Source organism: Microcaecilia unicolor, chromosome 6 (assembly GCF_901765095.1).
Source record: "Microcaecilia unicolor chromosome 6, aMicUni1.1, whole genome shotgun sequence".
NCBI classification, from domain to species: domain Eukaryota; kingdom Metazoa; phylum Chordata; class Amphibia; order Gymnophiona; family Siphonopidae; genus Microcaecilia; species Microcaecilia unicolor.
Window position 1 is genome coordinate 234954556 of NC_044036.1, and position 23987 is coordinate 234978542.

Here is a 23987-nt window from a genome sequence, read left to right on the forward strand (position 1 = left end):
ACAGAGGCAGCTTCCATCTAAGTATATTGTTTCAGTAACACAATGTTATGAATTGCCATAACATTTTTCACTGAATATTTCCTGAACTATGAAGCAAATTATTTGCAGTCAATTACCATTCACACTCTTTAACTTAGAGCGTCCTCACCCCACGCTGGCTCTTTAGCACATAGCTGCAATTCATACTCTGTCAATTCATAACTGTGCTTCTGCTGCTAGTGTTATCAGGATCATGACTGAAGAGTGCAGCACTGATACCACTGGAGCTGGCCCTTCTGCAGTATCCTGCTTTGAACAGTGGCCAATCTAGGTCATAAGTACCTGACAGAAATCCAATTAGTAGCAACATTCCAGGAATAATCCAAGACACAGAGAACAAGTTATGTTGTTCCAAGCATATTGTGACGTGCAGTAGAGTTTCGATTATCCAATGTAAACAGACAGACCCATTGTCAGATAAGAGAAAAGTCGGATTATACAAAAATGCCTAGAAAATGTGTATTTCAAATGCTGCAGCGAAAGCAGCGCCTCTGTAGGAAAGCCAAACAGAAGTAGGTTTTGCCCTTCCAGTTAAAGAGACACGGGGAAATTGGGGGAAAAAAGCCACAATGACATCATCGGGGTTCTATTGGATAAACCAGATGGTCAGATTATCGAGCCTCTGCTATACCTGTAACACAAAGCCTACAAAAGTCACTCAGAACCTATATAATCTACTTTACCATAGCTCCATTAATTTACAGACGTAACACAACAAGAACCTATCTAGAAAATAAAACACAGGAAATACTGCAATGGGAATTAGAACATCAATATGCCTGTTGGGAAGCTGAACAAGCTGAATTATTACACATGCTTAAATAGAAACTCCATACAGTACCTGGCCTCAGTCACAAACACTGAGCACAAATAGACCATTGCCAAGTACAGAATAAGTGACCACAACCTTAAAATATGAATGCATAGACAAAAATTAAACATAAACCCCAAGAAGCTACACTCTGTATGGAGCAACACTAGAGAAAGAGAAATAGCACCCTCCACTCTGCAAAATATAAAGAAAGCGGTGTAAACTTACTGTAAATCTAACATTTTCCATTCAGTGAATTAAGTATGGAATTCTTCTTTCTACCTTTGCAATCTGGTTGTTCTGATTTTTTTCCAATCATGTTTGTCCCTGTCTTCAGTTTCTGCTTTCATATGGCTTTTCTTAACTTTCATTACAAGATTTCCAGTCCATCTGCCACTTCTCTCCCTTCCTCTCTTCTTCACTTCCTCTCCTATATCCATCTCTGACTTTGATCTTCTCCTTTCAGCTTTCCTTAATTTTCTGTCTCTCTATTTACTCAGACTTCATTCATTCATTCTTACTATTTAGTCTTCAGTCTTCTTTTTTTTTTTCACCATATCTAACTACAGCTTTTCCATCTCCCTCACCCAGTCTCCCATTCTTCATCCTATTGTTCCCCAGTTTTCTTCCAGCACCTTCTGTTTCTCTTTCCTCCCTTCTGTAAAGCACCCTCTCTGTATTTTTACTCCTCTGACCAGTATCATCTCTCTTTTGCTCACCCCCCCCCCCCCCCCACCATCCAGGATGTCCTCTTTCCTTCACCTCCATCCAGCATCTCTCCCTGTCACCCTACTCCCTCCCGTATCCAGCATCCCTGCATGTCCTTCTCTCCTTTCCATGCCAGCATCTCCCCTATATCATTGCTCCTCCCATGTCCAGCATACCCCCTTTCTGTCCTATGTCCAGTACCCCTCTTTGTTTTCTTACTCCCCTTTGTCGACCATCTCCCCTGTCTTCCTACTCACCCCATATCCTGCTTCCTACAATATTCCTTTTTCCTTCCTACCTATCTATCATCTCTTCCCTCTCTTCCAAGCCAGCATCTGCCCTCACTTAACCCCTTTAGAGAGCTAATCCCTTCCATCAAGCATCTTCCCCCTCTCTCTTCCCATTCTATCCAGTGTGTGCCTTTCTCTCTGTCTTCAATCCAGTGTGTGCCCTCGTTCTCTGCCCCCTTCCATCCAATGTCTGCCCCCTCTTTTTTCACTTTTCCATCCAGCATCTGCCCCTTCTCTCTGATCTTATCTTCTCATGTCTGTCCCTTCTCTTCCACCTTCCTTTCAACATCTGCCCCTTTCTCTAACCCTTCTCTGACTCTTCTTTCCAGCGCTTGTCCCTTCTCTCTGATCCTTCCTTCCAGTATCTGTTTCCTCTCTTCCTCCTTCTATCCAGCACCTGTCCCTTCTCTCTGATCCTTCCTTCCAGTATCTGTTTCCTCTCTTCCTCCTTCTATCCAGCACCTGTCCCTTCTCTCTGACCCTTCCCTTCCAGTGTCTTTCCCCTCACTCTTACCTTCCATCCAGTGGCTGTCCCTTCTCTCTGACTCTTCCCTTCCAGTGTCTCTCCCCTCACTCCTTCCATCCAGTGGCTGTCCCTTCTCTCTGACCCTTCCCTTCCAGTGTCTACCCCCTCCTCCCTCCTTCTACCCAGCGCCTGTAACTTCTCTCTGACTCTTCCTTCCAGCGTCTCTCTCTCCCCCTCCTATCCAGCACCTGTCCTTCCACTCTGACCTTTCCTTCCAGTATCTGTCCCTTCTCTCCCTCCTTCTAACTAGTGCCTGTCCCTTCTATGACCTTTCCTTCCAGTGTCTGCCCCCTCTTTCCTTCCTTCTATCCAGCACCTGTCCCTTCTCTCTGACCCTTCCTTTCAGGGTCTGCCCTCTCTCCCTCCTATCCAGCGCCTGCCCCATCTCTCTGACCCTTCCTTCCAGAATCTGTCCCTTCGTTCCCATCCAGTGCCGTGACCCTTCTTCCGGCATCTGTCCCCTCACTCCCTCTTTCTATCCAGCACCTGTCCCTTCTCTCTGACCCTTCCTTCCAGTGTCTGCCCCCCTCTCCCTCCTTCTATCCAGCACCTGTCCCTTCTCTCTGACCCTTCCTTCCAGAATCTGTCCCTTCACTCCCTCCTTCTATCCAGTGTCTGTCCCTCTGTAACCCTTCTTCCAGCGTCTGTCCCCTCGCTCCCTCATTCTATCCAGTGCCTGTCCCTTCTCTCTGACCCTTCTTTCCAGGTCTGTCCCATTGCTCCCTCCTTCCATCCAGCACACACATGGTTTGTTTTTTTGTTTTTTTTAATTTGAAAAGGTTGTAGCATGGCCTCTCACTTCCTTTCCCTTTCTTCCCACCCCAGTCTGACTTCTCCCTTCAGCCCCCCCTCAGACCTCTTGCTCTTCTCCACTCAGCCCCATCCACCCACCATTGTGTGCACAGCACTTCTCCCTCATCCTCCCCCCACCCTGGTCTGACAAACCTCATTTTGCTGGTAGCAGCACCCAGCATATGCTACCTGAGCCAATCCGGAGCTCCCCGCGCCTCTGATGCAATATCCTGTTTACGCAAGGGCGGGGCACAAAAGAGGAAAAGCTCTGGGTCAGCTTAGGTAGTGTGTGTTGGCTGCCGCTGCCAACAATTAAAGCACTGCACACACGGGTAGTGTCTAGCAGCCGCAAGTCTACACAGTGCAGCTCCGTAATAGAAGCTGTCATTTGTTTTGGTGCTGTTGATGCTGGGCTGGAGCAGCAGAGAGGTGGGATGGAAGTGAGGCTGGTTCGTGGCCACTACATGCAGCTTAGAGGGAATCGGATTGTGCACGGGTGCTGTTTCTCCCAAAATCCGTTTGGGGGAGTGACTGCTCACCCTGCACCCCACCTAGCTATGCCTCTGAGCTACAGGAGTAAATATGTGGCATTGACTCTGTGTGGAAACATTAAACATAGCATCTTATTGAAACACAGAGATTATAAATTTCTACATATTTCTTTAATCAGATCTTAATCACATTTGTTAATTAGTCTGTGTACCTATTAATTTGAGATAAATAAAAGCCATACATCCCAAGCAAAGTTGCATTCACTGAGCACCTCTCACTTATATGAAGCATAGAATTGGGAGGGTATTCAGGCAATGCTTATTAAGGTATAAACAGATCTTTAACAATTCAGCGCTCTTGGTCTTTCCCACATATAAAAAATTACAGGGACATACTGCCAGATAAGACATTTCACAAACTAAGACAGAGAAGGTTACTACTTCTACTAATAATCATTTCTATAGCGCTACTAGACGTACGCAGCGCTGTACACATTATATACAGGTACTTTCTCTATCCCTAGGGGGCTCACAATCTAAAGGTTATGTTTACTAAGGTGCGTGAGCGTTTCTAATGCACCCTTAAATTTAAGGCACATTAAACGCTAACGCAACTATATATTTCTATGGGCACATTGGCGTTTAATGCATGTAAACCATTTATGTGCGTTAAAAACGCTACCGCACCCATAACGCACCTTAGTAAACATAGGCGTAAGTTTTTTGTACCTGAGGCAGTGGAGGGTTAGGTGACTTGCCCAAGGTCACAAGGAGCTACAGTGGGAATTGAACCCAGGTTGCCAGGATAAAAGCCCGCTGCACTAACCATTAGGCTACTCCATTTGTCATAGGATGATAAAAGCGTTTAATTTTTAAATTCACACCACACACTAAACAGTTCCCACAAGGGGAATGGCCAAAAAATCTTCCTAGGGCTACCTGAATTAGTTTGAGGGAGTGCATACAGTGCTAATAAATTTTCTTATATGCCACTAAAAGTTCCTTATCATTAAATGCATCTATATTTTGCACTATATATCCTTTGACATAGAATTGTCTGTACATTGGGTTTTAATCATATCTTCTTTATTTCCTTGTCTCTACTATAATAAAAAGCACCTCCAACGTTCTGAAGCTGACTCCGTGGCTTCACTGAAGTGAAGGGTTCGTAAGGTTCGTCAGATTCGTCAGTCTATCACCATCTCTCTCGGCCCCACCCTCGCGTCAAAACGTGATGACGTCGAGGGCAGCGGACCTATCAGAGGCTCGAGGGCAGGGCCAAGAGAGATGGTGACAGACTGACGAATCTGATGAACCTTACGAACCATCCACTTCAGTGAAGCCACGGAGTCAGCTTCACAACATTGCAGGTGCGTTTTATTACACTACACAGCTCCCTAATTTTGCAGTTAAACATTGCAAGATGGCTGGAGTGGGGGAGAGAGGGGGGCAACGACCCTGGAACTGGGAGGGAGGGAGAGAGGGGGGGCAAAGACCTTGGAACTGGGTGGGAGGGGGCGGACCCTGGAACTTGGAGGGGGGCGGCCAGACCCAGGAAATGGGAGGGAGGGGGGTGACCCTGAAACTGGGAGGGAGGGGGAGAGGGCCGACCCTGCAACTGGGAGGGAGGGGGGGAAACTCTGGAACTGTAAGGAGGGGGGGCCCCTGGCACACACTCTCATTCTTACACACACACTCTCGCACCCAGTCTCACTCTCTCTGTCACACACACTCACACATTCACTCTCTCTCTATCAAACACTCACTCTCACACACACTCTGTAAAACACACACACTCCGAGGAAAACCTTGCTAGCGCCCATTTCATTTGTGACAGAAACGGGCCTTTTTTCCTAGTATTCTTATAAATCTCTTCAATCTAACCCAAGTGTTCTCTGAAAACATCTCTCAACTGTCATTCTTGGGCAGCCTCTTGCCAGAAAATGATCACACATTTCTGCTGAGCACAAACATTTTAAATGCGGAAACTGGCTTTATAGTAAGTTGGCGTTCCATGCTGTACTGTGACAGCTGGTGTAATGCAAAACTTTATTGTTATCAGTGGGTTTCCTTTAAATGTCTGTCTCAATTCTTCCCTTCACATTCTTGATTAGGATGTCCAAAAACAGAATTTACTTTTAATAATAAAAAAATCAAACTTTGGGTTAGGATCACACTTGCTTATCCATAAATGAAATCTCAATAGATCATGCTCACTCCCTTTCCACAGAAAAAATATGTGATCAGTGTACCTCCTCTAATTAAAGAGATGGTCTTTAAACTCATATTCTTGTAGAAATCTTTCCTTAAATTGTGCAACATATAAATTAGCTATAGATGAGGCCATAGATGACCCTATCACAATGCCCTTAATTTCTTGGTAAATCTTTTTTTCAAACACAAAATAGGGCTATACTTGCAAGCTGTAGAATAAATTCTGTAGGTATTCTCTTATACCCTTTGCATTTAATTAAAGAACTCTTAACAATTTCTAATGCCTCATCCTGCAGAACAGAAGTGTACAGAGTCTCTCCAGCATATTTTCGAAAGAGAAAGACGCCCATATTTCGACCCAAATCAGGAGATGGGTGCCTTTCTCTCATGGGCGCCCAAATCGGTATAATCGAAAGCCGATTTTGGGTGCCTCCAACTGCAGTCTGCTGTGAGAACAAACAAAGTTGATGGGGGCGTGTCGGAGGCGTGGTGAAGGCGGGACTGGGGCGTGTTTATCGGCTGAGGAGAGATGGGCGCGCTCGGCCGATAATGGAAAAAAGAAGGGCGGCAGAAGCGAGAATTTGGGCTGCTTTTTTTGGACCCTTTTTTTTCACGAACAAGTCCCAAAAAAGTGCCCCAACTGCCCAGCTGACCACCGGAGGGAATCGGGGATGACCTCCCCTGACTCCCCCAGTGGTCACGTCACTAACCCCCTCCCACCAAAAAAAAAAGAACTTTAAAAACTTTTTTTCCCAGCCTGTATGCCAGCCTCAAATGTCATACCCAGCTCCATCACAGCAGTATGCAGGTCCCTGGAGCAGTTGTTAGTGGGTGCAGTGGACTTCAGGCAGGTGGACCCAGGCCCACCCCCACACTTGTGCTGGTAAATGTGAGCCCTCCAAACCGCCCCCAAACCCACTGGACCCACATCTAGGTGGCCCCCTTCACCCATAAGTGCTATGGTAATGGTGTAGAGTTGTGGTGAGTGGGTTTTTTGGGGGGGGGGGGGGATTTGGGGGGCTCAGCACCAAAGGTAAGGGAGCTATGGACTTGGGAGGTATTTTAATTTTTTTTGTTACTTTTTACAAAGTCTCCCCTAGGGTGCCCGGTTGGTGCCCTGGCATGTGAGGGGGACCAGTGCAATACGAATCATGGCCCCTCCCACGGCCAAATGCCTTGGAGTTGTTCGTTTTTGAGCTGGGCGCCTTCGGTTTCCATTATCGCTGAAAACCGATCCCGCCCAGCTCAAATCCGCACAAATCCGATGCATTTGCCCGGCACCAACCATATTATCGAAACAAAAGATGGACGCCCATCTTTTTCGAAAGTACGGTCTGTCCCGCCCCTTCGCGTACCTGTCCTCGGAGATTGGCGCCCATGGAGATGGGCGTTCACGTTCGATTAAGCCCCTCTCTGTGTCCATAGTTACTAAGAATGGCCCCTCCTCACAGATAAGATTTTCCAAAATGCGAATCAGATGGGAGATGTCTTTAACATAAGATGGTATTGCTGGTATTAAAGGACTAAGAAACGTATCAATGAATACTGATAATGGTTCCAAGAATGAGCCAATGCCAGACACAATAGGTCTACTGGGGGACATTCTAAGGACTTATCTTTTGAAGTATATAAATAACTGGTATGACCGGATACTGTTCTTTAAAAAAAAAATAAATCAATATCCTTATTTGTCAGAAAACCTCCAAAAGGGAATCAATCTCTCTCTTAATCCTCTGTGTGTGATCTGAAGTGTGCGGTTTATAAAGGTTTTTATCAGCCAATTGTTCTTCTATATCTTTAATATAATCTGTCCTATTTATAACACCCATTACCCCACCCTTGTCAGCCTGTTTAATGACTACATTTTTGTCATTTTTAGAGATTTAATTGTCTCTTTTTCTCTTTTATTCACATTATAGTACACTCTTTTTCTGCTTTCTTCTAGACGACTAATATCTTTCATTACCAATCTCTCATAAATTTGGATGGCATGATCAGTACAACTTGGAGGAATCCATCTGCTGTCCCTTTTGACAATAGACTTGTCAGTATTACTTCTACTGTTCTTAGAGAAGAAGTCTATAACCTTCAATTTTCTAGTTAATTTAAAAAGGTCAACTCTGGTATTGAATATAATGTGGAGTTGGAGCAAATGTCATACCCTTATCCAAAACAGCATACTCATCTCTGGATAACCGTCTATCAGATAGATTGTACACCCTATCTAAAAGTTGTCTTCGGCAAGTGGTAAGTACATGTTGCTCCAATTGCCCTGATTTCTGTTGTAATTGTTCCAATTGTTTTGGTTTCCATTCTGATTGCTCCAGTTGCCCTTGTTCTCTTTCTGATTGTAACTGTATTTCTCGTTCTGGTAAATTCTTCCTCTCCCTGTCCCTTGATGTTCAGCCAAATGTTATATAGATAGAAGGATAGGAGGTATTAAGGAGCATGGCTTAAATTGAACTCTATATTGTCAATACATGGAACTGAGAGGATAAATCTGTTGTGTAGCTGGGAGTGTCCCGTGGACTGGATTGGAAACCCCTGGTCTATGGTAAAGGGCTAGTTATAAATCTGTCTGAGCCCTCACTTTGATCTGCAACCAACTAAAGAAAGCTGTCCCATCCCCTCCAGAAATCCTGTCCAGGGAGCTACCAAACTGATACTTCCAGTATGCCTGTGTCCTACTTGATACTAGGTTTACTGCTTGGCACACACATTGATGTCCAGAGATTGAAAGCCAGGTATCTAGTTTGGTATCTGAGGTTTACTGGCCTGGTGTTTACCTTTGTTCTCGGAGGTAGACTTGCATTCTTGACATCCACAAGGTTCAAAATGAGGGCAACAACTCCTAAAACTGAAGCCACAGCAAGAAGGTAACGAACATCTAGTAACATCAGAGATCTCCCCATGTTGGCAATTTCCCTGAAAGACACAGAAAGAATTTAAGCTCTAAGAATGACATGGCTGAATTCTATAGACTATTTATAAGCAGACCCTATATTAAATTTTTTCGCAGGATATAACATATTGTGAGGAATATGAGGGTGAGAGGGAGAATGAAGGCACATGGAGGAACGAGGAGGCTCGAGAGGGAGGGAGACTGGGTAGAGAAAGGACAGAGTCTTTTCCCCTGGGGGATTGGAGAAAAGGAAAAGACTACAATTCCCAGCAGCCCCTGAGTAGGTCCCATGGTAGAAACAGGGACTTCAATCCCCAACAGCCCCCAGAGAAGGTCAGGAGAAGGGCAAGAGAAGGGAGTTGGAAAAACCTGTCCCAGAGAGCCAGGATGAGGGAAGGAGTTCTGAACCTGCCCAATCAAGCAAATGGAGAGCAGCTGAGCAATGGGTGTGGGGAGGAACCTATGGACTGACAAGGGGAAGAAAAGGGGGAGGTAGTAGAGCAAGAGGAGTCGATGGAGATTGCTGCTCTGACTAAACTGGAAGGAAAGGAGGTGAAACAGCAGAGGACTGCTTGGGAGGAGAGCCTGGTAAAAGAAGGGAAAAGGTGGCTATCCTACGAGGGGAGCTGAGAGAACAGGTTTACCACTGAAGGGTCATGCGGGTGGTGGTCAGGGTATAATGCTGGTCTGGTTGGGGAGGGACCCTTGCCACTCTCCCTAGGGTGATTTCTTTTGAAAGGGAGACAGGAGGTGTGGTGGTTTTGGGCATAACTGCTATACATGAACTGCAGGGAGTTTGAACCCTTTCTGAACTGCTGTGTTTGGGGAATTGTTTTGCATAACTGCTTACATGAACTGCTGGGGAGTTTGAACCATTTTTGATCTACCGTGTTTGGAGAATTACTTTGTATAACTGCTATACATGAACTGCTGGGAGTTTGAACCCTTTCTGAACTGCTGTGTTTGGGGAATTGTTTTGCCTAACTGCTGACATGAACTGCTGAGGAAGGTTTGAACCCTTTCTGGAGCTCCAGTGTTTGGAGAATTACTTTGCATACCTGCTATACACGAACTGCTGGGAGATTGAGCCCCTTTTGAGCTACTTTGTTTGAAGAATTGCGTTGCATAACTGCTTTATATGAACTGCTGAGATTTTGAACCTTGTGGGGGTTTTTTTTTGTTTTGCTTTGAATACTATGCTGTTGAATTGCTATGCTATGCTATGCTTGAGAAATGCTGTGGTGGGAACTACCTTTGGAGGAGCAGTTGACACAAAGGCATTACAATGAAGTATAATGACCTGACCTTGTGGATTACCATGTGCTCTTTAGCAGTAGATTACAGCACACAGGTTTACTGCCTGATGCAGGAGACTTTTCCAAGAGTCTCCCAGTGGTGGAGACCTTACAATATTCAAACAAAGGCTAATGAAATCACAACATAATCCATTCTATTTCTTTTTTTAACCCTCTAGGTTGAACTGTGTCCCAAATCAGACAGTTAGAGAGCCCGTTGGGATAATCCCTCGACACTCAGCCAAAATTATGTATTTAGATGTAATTTGAAAGTAAGTTTCGTGAAGAGGGTTTAGGTAGGTAACGGGTTGACATTTATATTGCGAGAATTTAAGATCTGAGTTCTGTGCTTTATTATAACTCAGGATTATTAATTTCTCCTGAAGAAGCTAGCCAGTGAAACAGTCTGTGTCAAGGAAGCAAAGAAGTTATTATGTGGCACTTATTGATGACTTTTTACAAGGAACAGCGTATACTATTGGATTTGGCAAACTGCATGATTGACAAGATAAGTCTCTTATTTTTCAGACTATAATTATGTTGGACAACCAGTTTTGTGCAGTGATGGTCTAATAAGTTGTCAATCACCAGCTCGTTTTGGTGACAAGGACACTTTGGTGCTCATTTGCAAATCACATTGACTTACAAAGTTACTTGGAGGCACATTTTCAAAGTATTTATGAGGTCCTTTACAAACACGTGCTAGCGTTTTTAGAGCATGTTAAGTTTTAAAGTGTGCTAAATGCTAGAGACACCCATATATTCCTATGGGTGTCTCTAGCATGCGCTAAAAATGCTTGTGTGCCTTTGTAAAAGGACCCTTTTTACATAGAGGTGCATTTTCAAAGCACGTACACTTACAAAGTTCCATAGTAACCTTTTACAAAGCAGCGTGGGCTTACCGCTCAGTAAAAATGAAGTACTGCCGGGTTACAGGAATGCCAAAAGATCATCCCGCACATTCCTTAATCTTCACTTCCATAACTGGAAAACACCTACTTGAGCACACAGCTATGGAACGCATTGCCTCGCAACTTAAAAACGATTTACGAACTAATGAACTTCCGCAAACTACTGAAGACCCATCTCTTTAACAAGGCATACCACAAAGACCAACCAATGTGAATATACACAACTACTCCACATTTATTCTGAATTGTCTTATAATACTTGCTTGTTATACTATTATCATGTTTTTTCTTCATCATGCTGCCCAAGATCCTTCTGTAACACTAAATGTCTATTTTCTAATATATGTCCACCATTCATGATGTATTGTAAGCCACATTGAGCCTGCAAAGAAGTGGGAAAATGTGGGATACAAATGCAATAAATAAAATAAATAAAATATTACTTCCCACCCCCAGTGTGCTGTCATATCCTGTGCTACATAAATATATTTATTTTTGTAGCGCCAGTGCGTACCCTGCTTCACTTGCCGCACGGCCATTTCTTTAAAAAAAAAAAAAAGAAAAGAAAGACCTACCTATTACCTGCTGCAGTAAAAGGGGCCCTTGGCACTCGTCAAAAACACACGCTGATGCCAGCGCTGGCCCCCCTTTTACCGTGCTTTGAAAATCAGCCCCATAGTAACCTATGGAATTTTGTTGTCTATCAGGCTTATTTTCGAAAGAGAAGGGCGCCCATCTTCCGACACGAATCGGGAGATGGGCGTCCTTCTCTCAGGGTCACCCAAATCGGCATAATTGAACGCCGATTTTGGCATCCTCAACTGCTTTCCATCGCGGGGATGACCAAAGTTCACGGGGGCGTGTCGACACCGTAGCGAAGGCGGGACTGGGCCGTGAATAAGAGATGGGCGTCCTCGGACGATAATGGAAAAAAGAAGGGCGTCCCTGACGAGCACTTGGCCAACTTTACTTGGTCCATTTTTTTCTTGCGACCAAGCCATGAAAAGGTGCCCGAACTGACCAGATGACCACCGGAGGGTATCGGAGATGACCTCCCCTTACTCCCCAAGTAGTCACCAAACCCCCTCCCACCCTAAAAAAAAACTTTACAAATATTTTTTGCCAGCCTCAAATGTCATACCCAGCTCCATTACAGCAGTATGCAAGTCCCTGGAGCAGTTTTAGTGGGTACAGTGCACTTCAGCCAGGCGGACCCAGGCCCATCTCCCCTCTACCTATTACACTTGTGGTGGCAAATGTGAGCCCTCCAAAACCCACCCGAAACCCACTGTACCCACATGTAGGTGCCCCCCTTCATGCCTTAGGGCTATGGTAGTGGTGTACAGTTGCAGGTACATAAGTACATAAGTAATGCCACACTGGGAAAAGACCAAGGGTCCATCGAGTCTAGCATCCTGTCCACGACAGTGGCCAATCCAGGCCAAGGGCACCTGGCAAACTTCCCAAACGTACAAACATTCTATACATGTTATTCCTGGAATTGTGGATTTTTCCCAAGTCCATTTAGTAGCGGTTTATGGACTTGTCCTTTAGGAAACCGTCTAACTCCTTTTTAAACTCTGCCAAGCTAACCGCCTTCACCACGTTCTCCGGCAACGAATTCCAGAGTTTAATTACGCGTTGGGTGAAGAAAGATTTTCTCCGATTTGTTTTAAATTTACTACACTGTAGTTTCATCGCATGCCTCCTAGTCCTAGTACTTTTGGAAAGCGTGAACAGTCGCTTCACATCCACCTGTTCCACTCCACTCATTATTTTATATACCTCTATCATGTCTCCCCTCAGCCGTCTCATCTCCAAGCTGAAAAGCCCTAGCCTCCTTAGTCTTTCTTCATAGGTAAGTCGTCCCATCCCCGCTATCATTTTAGTCGCCCTTCGCTGCACCTTTCTTGAGGTGCAGCAATCAGAATTGAACACAATACTCAAGGTGCGGTCGCACCATGGAGCGATGTAATGGCATTATAACATCCTCACACCTGTTTTCCATACCTTTCCTAATAATACCCAACATTCTATTCGCTTTCCGAGCCGCAGCAGCACACTGAGCAGAAGGTTTCAGTGTATTATCGACGACGACACCCAGATCCCTTTCTTGGTCCGTAACTCCTAACGTGGAACCTTGCATGACGTAGCTATAATTCGGGTTCTTTTTTCCCACATGCATCACCTTGCACTTGCTTACATTAAACGTCATCTGCCATTTAGACACCCAGTCTCCCAGTCTCGTAAGGTCCTTCTGAAATTTTTCACAATCCTGTCGCGAGTTAACGACTTTGAATAACTTTGTGTAATCAGCAAATTTAATTACCTCGCTAGTTACTCCCATCTCTAAATCATTTATAAATATATTAAAAAGCAGCAGTCCTAGCACTGACCCCTGAGGAACCCCACTAACTACCCTTCTCCATTGTGAATACTGCCCATTTAACCCCACTCTCTGTTTCCTATCCTTCAACCAGTTTTTAATCCACAACAGGACTTGTCCTCCTATCCCATGACCCTCCAATTTCCACTGTAGCCTTTCAAGAGATACCTTGTCAAACGCCTTTTGAAAATCCAGATACACAATATCAACCAGCTCCCCTTTGTCCACATGTTTGTTTACTCCTTCAAAGAATTGAAGTAAATTAGTCAGGCAAGATTTCCCCACACAAAAGCCATACTGACTCGGTCTCAGTAATCCATGTCCTCGGATGTGCTCTGTAATTTTGTTTTTAATAATAGCCTCTACCATTTTCCCCGGCACCGACGTCAGACTCACCGGTCTATAATTTCCCGGATCTCCCCTGGAACCTTTTTTAAAAATTGGCGTTACATTGGCCACTCTCCGACTCGTCCGCTTGAAATATCATTTCCGACACTGGTATCCCACCCAAATCTTCCTCGGTGACGACTGAAGCAAAGAATTCATTCAATCTCTCCGCTATGTCTTTGTCTTCCTTGATCACCCCTTTTACCCCTCGGTCATCTAGCGGCCCAACCGATTCTTTTGCCGGCTTCCTGCTTTTAATATACCAAAAAAATTTTTTACTATGCTTTTTTGCCTCTAATGCTATCTTTTTTTCGTAATCCCTCTTGGCCTTCTTTATCTGCGCCTTGCATTTGCTTTGACACTCCTTATGCTGTTTCTTGTTATTTTCAGACGGTTCCTTCTTCCATTTTCTGAAGGCATTTCTTTTAGCCCTAATAGCTTCCTTCACCTCACTTTTCAACCAGGCCGGCTGTCTTTTAGACTTCCGTCTTTCTTTTCTAATTTGCGGAATATGTTTGGCCTGGGCCTCCAGGATGGTATTTTTGAACAGCGTCCATGCCTGTTGTACAGTTTTTACCCTCTCAGTTGTCCCCCTAAGTTTTTTTTCCACCGTTCTTCTCATTTTATCATAGTCTCCTTTTTTAAAGTTAAACGCTAACGTATTTGACTTCCTGTGTATAGTTACTTCAAGGTCGATATCAAAACTGATCATATTATGATCACTGTTATCAAGCAGCCCCAGTACCATAACGTCCCTCACCAGATCATGCGCTCCACTAAGGACCAAGTCTAGAATTTTTCCTTCTCTCGTCGGCTTCTGCACCAGCTGCTCCATAAAGCTGTCCTTGATTTCATCAAGGAATTGTACCTCTCTAGCGTGTCCCGATGTTACATTTACCCAGTCTATATTTGGATAATTGAAGTCATCCAACAACAAATAATAGCGGATCAAATCATGAAAGTGCAAAGAGTGAATTGATCATAAATGGAGGACAGGACCTCAGACAGGTGACAACATAATCTTGATCTTATATAATAAGATTACATATAATGCCACCATATTCTAATCATACGTCCCCGCCAACCTCCTTCCACAGTGTTCACATGAATTAAATGTGTAAATATATAATACAAAAAAGCAGCCAAAATACAAAGCAAGGCTACTTAGCTTTGTTGTAGCTTAAACTAAGGGCCTCCCCAACGGTCCCATTTCGCCGGGTCAAGCTTCATCAGGGGAAGGACGCCCAACTGCACGCCATTGCTTGATTACTAGCTCAATCCCGGTATGCCGACAATCCAGCAGCTCACAAGGGAAGTCACCCATTATTATCACATTGCCCATTTTGTTTGCGTCTCTGATTTCTTTTATCATTTCTGCGTCTACCTGCTCATCCTGGCGAGGCGGATGGTAGTACACTCCTATCACCATCCTTGTCCCTTTTATACATGGAATTTCAACCCACAATGATTCAAGGGTGTGATTTGTGTCCTGCTGAATTTGTAATCTATCTGAGTCAAGGCTCTCGTTAATATACAGTGCTACCCCTCCACCAGGCCGGTCCACCCTATCACTACGATATACTTTGTACCCCGGTATGACAGTGTCCCACTGGTTATCCTCCTTACACCAGGTCTCAGTAATGCCTATTATATCCAATTTTTCATTAACTGCAATATATTCCAACTCTCCCATCTTATTTCTTAGACTCCTAGCATTTACATAAAGACATTTCAAAGTATGTTTGTTGTTCCTATTTGCATGATGCTTAGTACTAGACACTACTGATTTGTCATCTTTTGTCTGATCTTTAGTTGTATTTAAGGGCACCTGGCCTACCACGGTCTGTTGTGCAATCTCACTATCCAGAAACCCTATCTTCCCTGTTTGTGAGGTATCTTTGCAAGATACCTTATCCCGAACCATGCGCTTTTGAGCGACTGTCGGCCTTCCCCCCATTTCTAGTTTAAAAGCTGCTCTATCTCCTTTTTAAATGCCGACACCAGCAGCCTGGTCCCACCCTGGTTAAGGTGGAGCCCATCCTTTCGGAATAGGCCCCCCCTTCCCCAGATGTTGCCCAGTTCCTAACAAATCTAAAACCCTCCTCCCTCCACCATTGTCTCATCCACGCATTGAGACTCCGGAGCTCTGCCTGTCTCTTGGGCTCTGAGAGTGGAACAGGTAGCATTTCAGAAAATGATACCCTAGAGGATCTGGATTTGAGCTTTCTACCTAAGAGCCTAAATTTGGCTTCCAGAACCTCTCTCCCACATTTTCCTACGTCATTAGTGCCCACATGTACCAAGACAGCGGACTCCTCCCCAGCACTATCTAGAATCCTATCTAGGTGACGCGTGAGGTCCGCCACCTTCGCACCAGGCAGGCAAGTCACCAGGCCCGTCCACCAGCCACCCAGCTATCTTTATGCCTAATGATCGAATCACCAACTACAACAGCTGTCCTAACCTTTCCCTCCCGGGCAGCACTTGGAGACATATCCTCAGTGCGAGAGGATACCACATCCTCTGGTGGGCAGGTCCTGGCTACAGGAGTACTTCCTCCTCCACCAGGGTGATGCTCTCCTTCTAGGACACCTCCCTCCTCCAGGGTAGCACAAGGACTACCAGACTGGAGGTGGGACTTCTCTACAACATCCCTGTAGGTCTCCTCTATGTACCTCTCTGTCTCCCTCAGCTCCACCAAGTCTGCTACTCTAGCCTCAAGAGAACGGACACGTTCTCTAAGAGCTAGGAGCTCTTTGCATCAGGTAGTGGGTTTTGGGGGCGGAGGGGCTCAGCGCCCAAGGTAAAGGAGCTATGCACCTGGGCGCAATTTATGAAGTCCACTGCAGTGCCCCCTAGGGTGCCCGGTTGGTGTCCTGGCATGTCAGGGAGACCAATACACTACGAATTCTGGATCCTCCCACGACCAAAGGGCTTGGATTTGGTCGTTTTTGAGATGGGCGTCCTCGGTTTCCATTATGGCCGAAAACCGGGGACGACCATCTTTAAGGTCAACCATCTCAACATTTAGGTCGACCATCTCTAAGGTCGAACTAAATGTTGAGATTTGGGCGTCCCCGACCGTATTATCGAAACGAAAGATGAACGCCCATCTTGTTTCGATAATACGGGTTTCCCCGCCCCTTCACGGGGCCGTCCTGCGAGGACGCCCTCATGAAAACTTGGGCGCCCCGTTCGATTATGCCCCGCTACATTTTGAAAATGAGCCTCATAATCTGAGCACAAAACAAAAAATGTTTACATTTTCTCTAAAAAATTGCCATTTTACCACTAGTTTATATTGAAATTTGATGTGTTATGATATAATCTCCTATGTAATTTATTAAGAGAAGATTTTGTATGGAGATTGGGTTTTCAAATATATTCCAATTTTTTTATTAAGTGTTTGAGCAAAAATTGGCAGCCAAGCAGGGAAGGAGGAAAGGGCTGGTCCCTCGAGCCTACTGTATCTTGTACGCTCATAGAAATTGCTCAAAAATAGCTGTGTGCGAATAAGTAGCCTAGGACCAGGCTGAGTCCCAGGGTAGAGAATGACATGGGGACGAGGACAGATCCCACGAGGATGAGGATAAACTTTGTCCCCGTGTCACTTTCTACTTTGAACCTGTAAATGAACCGGACTGTTATTTATGTTTGATTGATGCAGACAACGGTGTTTTTATTTTTTGGGAAAAACAAGCAAATATGCTGGCCACAGCTAGCAAAATTTGCATGGGGGATCCTGTACATCCTGCTACCAGCACATCTTCTAAGAAGACATCTACCATTGCAGGAGGGACTGTTGAAGACAGGAGAGCTAGACTGAATCCTGAGATTGTTGATGACTTTTATTCATCCACAGATTAAAAAATCATAACAGTGCTTCATAGGGCATATTTCTTCCCTCTAAGGCATACAGAACGGGTTCTATTTTGTACCCCTGGACAATTTAACAGGGTGGATTATGATTCCTTGGGGTAGTAGAAGTCAGCTATTGTTGGGGTTGGAAGGGCAGAGGGTGGTGGTTTTCACGGAGAGAGTAGTGGATGCTTGGAATGCCCTCCCGCGGGAGGTGGTGGAAATGAAAACGGTAACGGAATTCAAACATGTGTGGGATAAACATAAAGGAATCCTGTTCAGAAGGAATGGATCCTCGGGAGCTTAGCCGAGATTGGGTGGCAGAGCCGATAGTGGGAGGCGGGGCTGGTGGTTGGGAGGTGGGGATAGTGCTCGGCAGACTTATGCGGTCTGTGCCAGAGCCGGTGGTGGGAGGCGGGGCTGGTGGTTGGGAGGCGGGGATAGTGCTGGGCAGACTTATATGGTCTGTGCCAGAGCCGGTGGTGGGAGGCGCGACTGGTGGTTGGGAGGTGGGGATAGTGCTGGGCAGACTTATATGGTCTGTGCCAGAGCCGGTGGTGGGAGGCGCGACTGGTGGTTGGGAGGCGGGGATAGTGCTAGGCAGACTTATACGGTCTGTGCCAGAGCCGGTGGTGGGAGGCGGGGCTGGTGGTTGGGAGGCGGTCATAGTGCTGGGCAGACTCATATGGTCTGTGCCAGAGCCGGTGGTGGGAGGCGGGACTGGTGGTTGAGAGGCGGGGATAGTGCTGGGCAGACTTATATGGTTTGTGCCCTGAAGAGGACAGGTACAAATCAAAGTAGGGTATACACAAAAAAAAAAAGTAGCACATATGAGTTTATCTTGTTGGGCAGACTGGATGGACTGTGCAGGTCTTTTTCTGCCATCATCTACTATGTTACTATGTGATGGTGGTGGTGGTGGTGGAAGGGTTATTATAGCTGCTAGTTGATGTTATTGCATTCTATTTGTAATTTATACACAACAATTGCTCAGCATATTGTTCCTTTTTATACTTTAATGAAAAGATCTAAATATAAAATCATATATGTTTGAGGCTTCTGCAGATGAGAACAGAGCCCACGATGGGGCGGGGACAGAACCTGCAGGGACTGGGCAGGGACAGAGACAGGGCCTGTGGGGATGGAGACAGGGCCTGCAGGGATGGGGTGGGCACGGAGACAGAACCCACAGAGATGGGGCAGGAATGGGGACAAATTTTGTCCCTGTGTCATTCTCTATCCCAGGGAAACTAGGATTCAAATCCCACTTATTCCGCTGAGACATCTTGGGAGCTTCTGGAAGTCACATTAGCCCTCACTGCCTCAGGCTTATATATAAGCCTTCTGAGAGATATTTCTTGGTTCAGGTTTGGATAGGTGAGTAGTTAAATACCAGTTCAAATCTAGTCCTTTCCTAATGCTGTGCTAAGCACAGATACCTTAATGTCAATTCACAGGTTCTCCTCTCCAGCCTTTCAAAAAGTCCTCAGTGCAGCCAATATATACAAATTGGCAGTTGATAGATTCAAATGTATACACATATATCTAATTAATATGCACTGACAATATTCTAAAAAGCAAGCCCTTTGGGGGCCTCCAGTGAACTCCTCATGTAGTGGTTTGGTTTGACCAAGTCTTTAGACAATCAACTATCTCATTCTAAACTGGCCCTATACAAGCAATTTTTGATTAATAGTTGCTTCAACCACTTAAGTTCCCCAGAAGAAAAGAGAAAGTTACAAAAATGTCCTTGCTGACACCTGTATGATAGTCAGACAGAGGAAACCTTGGTAATATTATTAGCCTCTGTAAAACTCTTCAACCTTTAGAAACACCAAATTTTTGGCTAAAATGCAAAAATAGTGTCTTGGATCTGAGCTGATGTTAGTCCCTTTTGGCTGACATTGAGAACCTGTACAAATACAGAGGGTTAACACCCTGCCATCTGACCCTACAGAGGACATCATTAGCCTTATTTTCGAAAGTGATGGGCGCCCAGATTTCGACCCAAATCGGGAACTGAAAAACGAGCTTGCGGAGCTACTGCTAGTGATATGCAACTTATCCTTAAAATCGAGCGTGGTACCGGAAGATTGGAAGGTGGCCAATGTAACGCCCATTTTTAAAAAAGGCTCCAGGGGAGATCCGGGAAATTATAGACCGGTGAGTCTGACGTCGGTGCCGGGGAAAATGGTAGAGGCTATTATTAAAAACAAAATTACAGAGCACATCCGAGGACATGGATTACTGAGACCGAGTCAGCATGGCTTTTGTGTGGGGAAATCTTGCCTGACCAATTTACTTCAATTCTTTGAAGGAGTGAACAAACATGTGGACAAAGGGGAGTCGGTTGATATTGTGTATCTGGATTTTCAAAAGGCGTTTGACAAGGTACCTCATGAAAGGCTACAGAGGAAATTGGAGGGTCATGGGATAGGAGGAAATGTCCTATTGTGGATTAAAAACTGGTTGAAGGATAGGAAACAGAGAGTGGGGTTAAATGGGCAGTATTCACAATGGAGAAGGGTAGTTAGTGGGGTTCCTCAGGGGTCCGTGCTAGGACCGCTGCTTTTTAATATATTTATAAATGATTTAGAGATGGGAGTAACTAGCAAGGTAATTAAATTTGCTGATGACACAAAGTTATTCAAAGTCGTTAAATCGCGACAGGATTGTGAAAAATTACAAGAGGACCTTACGAGACTGGGAGACTGGGCAGCTAAATGGCAGATGATGTTTAATGTGAGCAAGTGCAAGGTGATGCATGTGGGAAAAAAGAACCCGAATTATAGCTACGTCATGCAAGGTTCCACGTTAGGAGTTACGGACCAAGAAAGGGATCTGGGTGTCGTCGTCGATAACACACTGAAACCTTCTGCTCAATGTGCTGCTGCGGCTAAGAAAGCGAATAGAATGTTGGGTATTATTAGGAAAGGTATGGAAAACAGGTGTGAGGATGTTATAATGCCATTGTATCGCTCCATGGTGCGACCGCACCTTGAGTATTGTGTTCAATTCTGGTCGCCGCATCTCAAGAAAGATATAGTAGAATTGGAAAAGGTGCAGCGAAGGGCGACTAAAATGATAGCGGGGATGGGACGACTTCCCTATGAAGAAAGACTAAGGAGGCTAGGGCTATACAGCTTGGAGAAGAGACGGCTGAGGGGAGACATGATAGAGGTATATAAAATAATGAGTGGAGTGGAACAGGTGGATGTGAAGCGTCTGTTCACGCTTTCCAAAAATACTAGGACTAGGGGGCATGCGATGAAACTACAGTATAGTAAATTTAAAACAAATCGGAGAAAATTTTTCTTCACCCAACGTGTAATTAAACTCTGGAATTCGTTGCCGGAGAAAGTGGTGAAGGCGGTTAGCTTAGCAGAGTTTAAAAAGGGGTTGGACGGATTCCTAAAGGACAAGTCCATAAACCGCTACTAAACGGACTTGGAAAAATCCAAAATTCCAGGAATAACATGTATAGAATGTTTGTACGTTTGGGAAGCTTGCCAGGTGCCCTTGGCCTGGATTGGCCGCTGTCGTGGACAGGATGCTGGGCTCGATGGACCCTTGGTCTTTTCCCAGTATGGCATTACTTATGTACTTATGTACTTATCTCACAAAGGCACCCAAATCGGTATAATCGACAGCCGATTTTGGGCATCTTCAATTGCACTCCGTCGCGGGAACAAACAAAGTTGACGGGGGCGTGTTGGAGGCGTGGTGAAGGAGAGACTGGGGTGTGTTTATCAGCCGAGGAGAGATGGGCACCTTCAGCCGAAAATCAAAAAAAGAAAGGCATTTTTAGCGCAAATTTAGGTCACTTTTTTTTTTACCCTTTTTTTTCACGAACAAGTCCCAAAAAAAGTGCCCTAAATGACCAGATGACCACCGGAGGGAATTGGGGATCCCCACCCCTGACTCCCCCAGTGGTCACTAACCCCCTCCCACAAAAAAAACAACAACTTTAACAACTTTTTTTTCCAGACTCTATGCCACCCTCAAATGCCATACCCAGTTCCATCACAGCAGTATGCAGGTCCCTGGAGCAGTTGTTAGTGGGTGCAGTGCACTTCAGGCAGGTGGACCCAGGCCCATTCCCCCCTCCCCCCACCTATTACACTTGTGGTGGTAAATGGGAGGCCTCCAAACCGCCCCCAAAACCCACTGTACCCACTTGTAGGTGCCCCCCTTCAGCCATAAGAGCTATGGTAATGGTGTAGAGTTGTGGGCAGTGGGTTTTGGTTGGGATTTGAAGGGCTCAGCACCCAAAGGAAGGGAGCTATGGGCTTGGGAGGTATTTGACTTTTTTTTTAATTGTTACAAGTGCCCCCTAGGGTGCTCGGTTGGTGTCCTGGCATGTGAGGGGGACCAGTGCACTACGAATCCTGGCCCCTCCCACGACCAAAGGGCTTGGATTTGTTCGTTTTTGAGTTGGGCGCCTTTGGTTTCCATTATCTCTGAAAAACAAAACCGCCCAGCTCAAATCCGCACAAATCCGATGCATTTGCCAGGCACAAACCGTATTATCGAAAAAAAAAGATGGGCGGCCATTTTTTTTTTTAAAATACAGTCTGTCCCGCCCCTTCACGTACCCGTTCTCGGACATAGATGCCCATGGAGATGGGCGTTCGTGTTCGATTATGCCCCTCCACGGTGCTACAATCACAGCCAAAGCAGGGAAATGAAAGCTTCTAGGGAGAAAAGTTTAATTTGTTTCCTACTTTGTTAGAATTCCATTTTTTTTAAGTTTCACTATACAGTATGCCAGACCCTTCCAAACCCAACAACAGACCCCTCCAGCCACTTGATGGTGGAGGGGAGGATTGTGTGCTGCTAGGAAAGTTATCCCAAGATCCTGACTCTTGATGTTTCTAAATTAGAGCCACAGATTAGGGATCTATGGAGCCCTTTTTCTAAAGCATAGCATGCGCTAAACGCTATCGTGATTTTGAAAGCCCATGCATAGTATTAGCTGTAGTCAATTCTACTGCCTAAACATTTATTTATTCATTTCTGTATTGGGATTTATTAACTGCCTTTATTTATTTAGGGTCCTTTTACCAAACTGCACTAAAAATGGTATTAGCGCATCCTGACATGGGTCATTCATGCGCACTAAGGCCATTTTTACTACATGGGTAAAATGGCTGCCTTTCCTATTTTTTAAAATTAATGGCTGCATGCTAATTTTCCCATTAGAATGTGGCCATTAGTGCATGAACCCCTACTGGAACCTATTTTGTGGGCAGTAAGGGCGCATGCACTAATCACGTGCTAATCGGTTAGCTCGTGGCAGTGTATTTGCGCTATCCGATTAGCACAGAACATGCCTAGTCTCTGTCCCTCGACCCACCCCAGTGCTAAAAAATAAATCTATTTTTTAGCACTTGGAAGGCGTGTACTGATCACAAAATTACAACAGGATGCCTGAACATGCCCCATGGTAAGGCTATTTTTTGATATAGTAAGCATGCATTAGTGCTTACCGCAGCTTAGTAAAAGGACCCCTTATTTTGTTTGGTTGTTTAACAATTGTAGACACCCTCTTCTTAGAAAACTCAATCAAGATGGTGCACAATAATCAAAAGCCATAGATAATCACAATAAAATTAGAATAAAATCAGTTAAACAGAAACAGGAACTGCTTTAACCCTTTTCTAAACAATAGCAAAGGTAGCATAGTTTTTAATAACAAATAACTTTTTCCACCATTCATCTGCCAGTGCTATGAAAGCTTTCCTTCACCAGGCCTCCTTCTTCATTACCTCTTTACCAGAATACGCTAACCACAGCTATACTGAATAGCATATTTTACTATTCAGCCGAATACAAATAATGAAAAATATTATTTGGCCGAATACAAACACTGAATATGAATAAAAGAAGCAAGTGTTTATTTCAGTTAGATTTAGCACAGTAGAGCCCTGGATTATTCGTATAAAAATTTAAATCACGGAGGGATCACGTGATGCCATGCTTGAGGGAAGATGCTAGTCTGAATTCCTCCGGGCCCCCAGGCAAATCCCCTGAATTTTAAAGCGCATCGGACCTCGCAAAACCCTAAAATGGATCACTCAAGGAAAACGGAATGCTTATAGGACTAATTGGTCTGTTCAGAAGGCAGACTATGGCACGAGAGTGGCTCACAAAGAAATCTTGAGGCAAACCCACGGAGGACAAAATCGTGGTGCCCTCGAGCTCAGCTGGCCCGATTTCATCAGCGTGGATCACAGAGATCATCTCAAAAATGACGGTGGTCCTGGAAGATCTACTGGAGCGACGTTTAACCCCCATCGATTCTAAATTGGAGCGCTTACAAGCCCAAACGGAAGAACTTTCTAAAGATTGTATGGCCTTCCAGACCCGAACGGCTG

The 23987-nt window shown here is 45.0% G+C and overlaps 1 protein-coding gene across 2 annotated transcripts in view; it reads right to left on the reverse strand.

Annotated features, from left to right (window-relative positions):
• LOC115472397 (ectonucleoside triphosphate diphosphohydrolase 8-like) overlaps positions 1-23987 on the reverse strand; it is a 280150-nt gene that overhangs the window by 192997 nt on the left and 63166 nt on the right. For both annotated transcript variants that reach the window (XM_030206669.1, XM_030206670.1), the window contains one exon: positions 8658-8796. In XM_030206669.1, coding sequence (XP_030062529.1) covers positions 8658-8796 — 139 coding nt within the window. The remainder of the gene's footprint in view (positions 1-8657; positions 8797-23987) is intronic.